Below are 7,290 nucleotides of genomic sequence, written 5' to 3' on the forward strand. Positions count from 1 at the left end.
TATCGGTGGGGTGGCCGATGTCTGATATTCAGTTTTAAGGCCGATACCGATAGGGGGCCGATTATATCGTGCATCCCTAATGTATGTATTTGTGAAAATTGAGACCAATCTACCTGCATATAAAAATGAGTTAAATATGACCACTGCCAAACTTTATAAAAGCTGAAGTAATTTTAATAGAGCTTTCTACAGTAAAAAAAAAGTAAATAATTCCTAAAATAATTAAATTTCCCTTCATTTGAGCAAAGATATGAGATGATCTGCTTATTAAACCAATTTTTTTAACCATTAAAAATAAGTTAACTAGATATTATGCATTTATTACAATATATATTTCAATAGTCAATCATCTTATTCCTTTGGTAAATTGACTTACCTGTTCAAATCAAGCAGAACTACATGAATTAAAAAGAAATGGTGTTTTGCAGTGCACAGCATTTAGGAGGACTTCTGTTAAAGGGTTCCTGCTCTAATTTATAGCAAAGTATTTAATCCTGTCGAGGCCAGAAGTTAAACTCTGTTTATCAGTCCCGTTCTTCTAAACTAAACCCTCTCAGATGCTTAGAAAGAGCTCGTCAGCCATGGAGACCCGCCCCGAAAAAGAAAGCAAACCAAAAAAAAACCCTACTCTGTTCTATAGCTAATTTGAAAGGCACATCTTGTAGACAGTTGTTCTCGTCTCCTCATCCACTGACCCCACCATGTGGCCTACCGCTCTGTTAATAGCTTCCACTGGTTTCCCAGTCGCTTCCAATACGTACAACCCACAGCTGAACGTCAAACATTCAGTAGCAAAAGCCATTTATATCCTAAAAAACACATTTTAATTACTTACTTTTTGGTGTTTTTTGAAACGTATGGTGATCTGGCCTTAAATATATATATATATATTTTTTGTACATGACTAAAGGGATAGACGCCCATTGATCTGATGTCTTGTGCATGCTGACTGAACATGGGTATGCCAATCTGACAGAACAGCGGCTCTAGATACAGTTTACCAGGGGGTGGGGCCGGGGTGGGGCCTGTGTTTTATAACGATGAAAACCTGGTCGTACATTTAATGTGTAGTGGAGGATTTTTGCGAATTTTTTAAAAGACCCGCCCTCTCCACTTGAAAAAAAAAGCACATGCACAACCCTGTACCCGCTCCAGAGAGGGACCGTTTATTAAACGCCTGCGAGAGCGCGCACGAGCCCATTCCTCGCTCTGCTTTAAAGATGCTGTTTGCATCACTCATAAGAGCTTATTTTCCAAATGATTTGCGACTTTTCCACGATGTCAGACTGAACACCGGTGAGAAAATGGGAACGAGCACCTAGGACGGCCTTACGTAAACACATCACCACAATGACTGACAGTTAGAAGGACCACTTATTTAGATGATCCACCCAGAAAAAGAACATTTAACACACTGCAAAAAATTAAATCTAAATGAATAAATTTATCTTAAAATTAGTTATATTTTTCTTTAATTGAGGAGGTAAGTGAGACACTTTGCCAATGGAGCAAGACAATGTTTCAAACCGCCAGAGGGGGAAGTGTCAGTTAGAAATTATATAGAATAAGGGGCAAGAATGATTTTTATTTAGCACATGAACATGCTAGCAGCAGGCGCGACGGAGAACAAATCTCCCGAATTCCCACATTTTGACATTTATTTGCCACATTAAAGCAGCGAACCAATGAAAAGACTGGGCTAAACTCCTGAAAAGCTAAAATAAAGAGCTGATTAAGCACCATCTTTCAGTAGAAGCTCTAACTGCTGGGAGCTAACAAGCTAACAGGAGCTAGCATTCTTCTTCCTCCCTAATCCAGGGGCTATTTGTAGAGCTCCCCCTACAGGTTTGGTGGGAAACAGTTCAGTAGATATCAGCAGTTAATGGCCCTGTGCAGCGCACTCTACAGTCTGAAAGATACATTACATTTAAGATAAGAAGAAAAAAATGCCTTGTCTTATTTCAAGTGCATATTATCTAACTATCTAATTTAAGAATAAAAACACTCATTCCATTTCCAAATCATCTTATTTACCTGCTCAAATTAAGGGTAAATACACGTAATTTCAGAAAGTTTTACTTATGTCCAGATTGTTTTTGCAGTGCAGGAGTTTTAAGTTGATCAAAGTAGAAATACTTGAGTAGAAATGCTGTCTATCTAGACTTTATTACAGTAGTTATTTTTTAGACAACTTCTTACTTCTCCTTACATTTTAAAACTAGACTCGTTAGTGGTGTTCCATTAAAGCTATTTTTTGGTTATGGCCTGTGGTTATTTAAAAAAATAAATAAAAAAACAATCTTCAAAAATATTAGTTTCATCCAGAAAATGATTTTCTTTGTAGTTGGATTCGGTCCTGCACCAACTTTTTGTTGACCTCATACCCAAAAAAATAGTTTTACAAGATGATGCAAAGTTAAATCTGAAACTGTTACCATTAGGTATATTACATTAAAAAATAATAATAATTAATCTGCATTAGCCTACTTTTAATTTTGTACTTTATTTAGTTTTAAAAATTGTACTTTTACACCTTTACTGGAGTAAAAGCTGAAGTTGATCCACTAACTTCTACAAAAGTGTTTTTAAAAAGTAGGATTTCTACTTCTACTGCAGTAAAAACACTCGAATAAATACTTTTGACACTTCTGTTATTAGCAAAAGAAAAAGTTGATTTTAGGGCGAGCAGTCCTTTATAGACATGCCCTCAATTAGATCATTAAAATAAGCAAATAAAACAGGTGGGGATGAGGGCACCACCTGCCCCCCCTTTGTAGCAGCCCTTTTTTATTGACCTGCCTCAGATTTTTCTTTTTTTTTTCAGAGATAATCTGAATGTTTCTAAATTTATTTCCGCAGATTAAGGAATTCAATCAAGCGTTGAACCTCCAACTCTGCAAACAAAAACACCACAGGCCAACATTCCTGTTTTCCTCCTGTCTGGTCACGTGCACCTGGTTGTCCTGCGAACTTCTGTTACCATAACAACCTGCTGCGGCTTCTATGACGGCCTTTTACTTACGTGTCTTTCAGGTCGGCCGCCGTGGTGTCGATCAGCAGAGCTGAGGCGAACAGGGCGGCAGAGAGCGCTGTGAGGAGGACAGGTGCCATGTCTGCGGAGGCAACACGACCGGACCGGACTGGACTGGACCTGGAGCTGGACCTGGAGCTGGACCTGGAGCTGCGGTCCCTGCTGCTGCTGCTGGAGTTTTCTGACAGCCACGGATGTTGGCTGCTCAAACCTGTCCTCAGATTTGCGGCGGTGCTGTTTTATAAGACCGATCCAGCCTCCAGCTTTACCCCCCCTCCTGGAGGGTCACTCCCCCAAAGTCCGTTGGACATTTGCAGCCTCCTCCCCTTCCTAAAAGTGGGAGTCAGGAGGTCACCTTTCCAGTTTCTGAAGGATTCCAGTAAAAAGCCAACATCTTCCCCCAAGCGAAGCCAGTAAACAACTAAAACTATTTCTGAAACCATGAGGACCTCACTGAATGGACTAGTTGGTCCACAACTGAAACAGCAATACCTGAGGGCCCCTTTCTAACAGATACTCCCTCTGGCCTAAATTACCTGCTAATCCAGAAAGCTTGATACTGCTGCTCCATCACAAAAACCCCTGGCAGATGTGAAAACAATAAAATGCTTGTATTTAGTAGAGAAGGATTTTTCAGAGTCATTAGCCAAACTCCCTGAAACCCAACTGATGCTAGAGGCTTTTTCCAAAACATTTCAGGAGGTTGGAGTGGGCAGAGGATGGGATCTCTGAACATGAGCGGATCTAGACAGGGGCCACCGGGGGCCAATGCCCCTGTAGCTCATGTCCTGGCCCCTGTGCTGAAAAAAAAACGTTGTTACTTTTTTTTCTTTGCAAATTCTGTTTTACTAAATATTTAAAAACAATACACTCACTGGCCACTTTATTAGGTACACCTGTCCAACTGCTCGTTAACACTTAATTTCTAAGCAGCCAATCACATGGCAGCAACTCAGTGCATTTAGGCATGTAGACATGGTCAAGACAATCTCCTGCAGTTCAAACCGAGCATCAGTATGGGGAAGAAAGGTGATTTGAGTGACTTTGAACGTGGCATGATTGTTGGTGCCAGAAGGGCTGGTCTGAGTATTTCAGAAACTGCTGATCTACTGGGATTTTCACGCACAACCATCTCTAGGGTTTACAGAGAATGGTCCGAAAAAGAAAACACATCCAGTGAGCGGCAGTTCTGTGGGCGGAAATGCCTTGTTGATGCCAGAGGTCAGAGGAGAATGGCCAGACTGGTTGGAGCTGATAGAAGGGCAACAGTGACTCAAATAACCACCCGTTACAACCAAGGTGGGCAGAAGAGCATCTCTGAACGCACAGTACGTGGAACTTTGAGGCAGATGGGCTACAGCAGCAGAAGACCACACCGGGTGCCACTCCTTTCAGCTAAGAACAGGAAACTGAGGCTACAATTTGCACAAGCTCATCGAAATTGGACAATAGAAGATTGGAAAAACGTTGCCTGGTCTGATGAGTCTCGATTTCTGCTGCGACATTCGGATGGTAGGGTCAGAATTTGGCGTCTACAACATGAAAGCATGGATCCATCCTGCCTTGTATCAACGGTTCAGGCTGGTGGTGGTGGTGTCATGGTGTGGGGAATATTTTCTTGGCACTCTTTGGGCCCCTTGGTATCAATTGAGCATCGTTGCAACGCCACAGCCTACCTGAGTATTGTTGCTGACCATGTCCATCCCTTTATGACCACAATGTACCCAACTTCTGATGGCTACTTTCAGCAGGATAATGCGCCATGTCATAAAGCTGGAATCATCTCAGACTGGTTTCTAGAACATGACAATGAGTTCACTGTACTCAAATGGCCTCCACAGTCACCAGATCTCAATCCAATAGAGCATCTTTGGGATGTGGTGGAACGGGAGATTCGCATCATGGATGTGCAGCCGACAAATCTGCGGCAACTGTGTGATGCCATCATGTCAATATGGACCAAACTCCCTAAGGAATGCTTCCAGCACCTTGTTGAATCTATGCCACCAAGAATTGAGGCAGTTCTGAATGCAAAAGGGGGTCCCACCCGTTACTAGCATGGGGTACCTAATAAAGTGGCCGGTGAGTGTAAGGTGATAATGAGGCTTCAGTGGTATTCAGATAGGATCCCAGTTTTCATCTGCTAAATGTTTTTTTAATGCTATATTTTTTTACAGGTGAATTTATCAGCTTTTCTTGAGTTATTATTCAGATTTTATAAAAAAAAAATGGTAATTTTAACTTAAATTAAGTGAAAAATAAGTAAAATGCCTAAATCCTGAATGTATATTGACCTAATAAGAAATAGAATTTTAATTAAACCTAATTGAATGAAAATTTTACTTTATGCAGATCTCTTAATTTAGTTGAATCCCTTGTCCTGTTTTTTATTTCATGCTTTTTTGTTCCCCCATGCAAACAACGCTGGCCCCCTCCTGGCCCCCTGGTACATTTGGTCTAGAACCGCCACTGTCTCTGGAAGTTTAAACCCTTTCTTATTGATAATCCAGATTATCGGGTCTTCACTTATGCAATATTTCCTTCAACTAATCTAAACAGTATTTCTACAGGATTTAGATCAGGTGAGTCAACCACTGAAGAGGGTCGATGGAGTCTGGTGGATTGTCCTGGCCCCGTTAATAGCCTCCTTTGAGTTAAATATTGGGACACTTCCAAACCGACGCAGGTTTAACAAAGCTCTGATTATTCCGGAGTCGGCAAAGAGCTTCTGCACATTCCTCACTGAAGGCCACTCTCCTAGACAGGAATTAGAATCCATGATGATGCTTGGAGCAAAATGAACCACAATGCTTAACAATTATAATGCCGCTGAAAACACCACATAGCTTCTGGGCTGAAGCTTCTGTAAAACATGTTCTGTGAGGGAACATTTTGATGCAATATCTGCTAAAAAAATATATTTATTACAAAGCTTGTTCATGCAAAACAGAGATCCATTAAATATTTATTTTAATTGATATTATTGGGGAAGCTTCCACTCTGTCAGAAATCCTTGCCATGATGTATCCTGTGTTCTCAGCTTTATGGAGATTCAGTAAATCACTCCTGATTATTATGGGCAGCACTACATAGATCCACTTCATTAGCAACTGTTGCAGAATAACACAGAAAAAAAGAGAGAATGCGAAAGAATTAATATGTATCCTGCTGTTTTTATTTCATAAATATATTTAGAAATAGGTGTCCTTTTTCTGCCTTTAGCACCTGGTGTCAGAAATGTCCGTGCACCACGTCTGGAGGGGCCTGCAAAAGACCTGAGCAGAACAGAAGCAAAGAGCGTGCCTTTTTTAATAAAAAAAAAAAAAAAACACATTTTGTATATTGAAATAAAAACAAAAAACAAACAAAAAATAAATAAATCCACAAATAAAAAAAAAACGGTTTTATTGAGAAAAAGCTGTTTCCACTGTTGCATTCCAGCAAAAAGATTCAGGGTTTGACTCAGTGTCTTTCTGCAAAGGGTTTGCATGTTCTCCCTGTGCATGCCTGGTGTCTCCCTGGGTATTCCGTTTTCCTCTCACTATCCAAAGGTTAATTGGCTTCTCTAAACTGCCCTTAGATGTGTGCACACATGGTTGTCTGTCTCTGGGTTGCCCTGCGATGGACTGGCGACCTGTCAGGGGTTCACCCTCCATAGACGGTTGGAGATAGGCCCCAGCCCCACCGTGACCCTGATTGATGAAGTGGGAGAAGATGGATTTTTTTTCTTTCAAATTTTTGTTTTTTAGAGTTTTAAAAATGGCATTCATTTAAATTGTATTCTTTCTCACTTCAAGCCCAATTCAAACATTAACTGTAGAGGAAAGCCCGCCCCAGGAGTTAAGAGAATGTGATCTCAAAAAAAGCAATAATAAGAATAAAATACATACAATCTAATCTGAAAAACAGAAATTTAAAAAATGAAGATATAAATCTGTAAAGAACATTTTTGAAAAAAATAAATTAAAAATTAGTGAACGCTGATCTCTGCCTGCTTTTGTACCAAACCATTTCCTAACCTGTCCTCATCCAGCCTGTCAGCCCCACTGTGTGTGGAACCTGGAACTGTGACCTGACTCCGTCTTGGATTCTCCTTCAGGGCCTCACTGGATCTCTGACCTCCTGGCTCTGTCAACCAACCGCATCTCTGACATCGACTTTGGCTTCGCCCTCTGGATTCTCCTGCCTACATCCGTCTCCTTGCTTCTGATCTTCTGCCTGTCCTTCGACTTCTTATACTCCTGCGTCTGTGACTCGCT

The 7,290-nt window shown here is 40.9% G+C and overlaps 1 protein-coding gene across 1 annotated transcript in view; it reads right to left on the bottom strand.

Annotated features, from left to right (window-relative positions):
- The window catches only part of LOC107097773 (pregnancy zone protein-like), a 45,689-nt gene extending 42,533 nt beyond the window's left edge, over positions 1–3,156 (bottom strand). Inside the window, exon 1 of the mRNA XM_015395056.1 lies at positions 3,023–3,156. Coding sequence (XP_015250542.1) covers positions 3,023–3,111 — 89 coding nt within the window. The 5' untranslated portion in view covers positions 3,112–3,156. The remainder of the gene's footprint in view (positions 1–3,022) is intronic.
- Positions 3,157–7,290: the final 4,134 nt, after the last annotated feature.

Source organism: Cyprinodon variegatus, unplaced genomic scaffold (genome assembly GCF_000732505.1).
Source record: "Cyprinodon variegatus isolate N-32 unplaced genomic scaffold, C_variegatus-1.0 Scaffold723, whole genome shotgun sequence".
Lineage (NCBI taxonomy): Eukaryota > Metazoa > Chordata > Actinopteri > Cyprinodontiformes > Cyprinodontidae > Cyprinodon > Cyprinodon variegatus.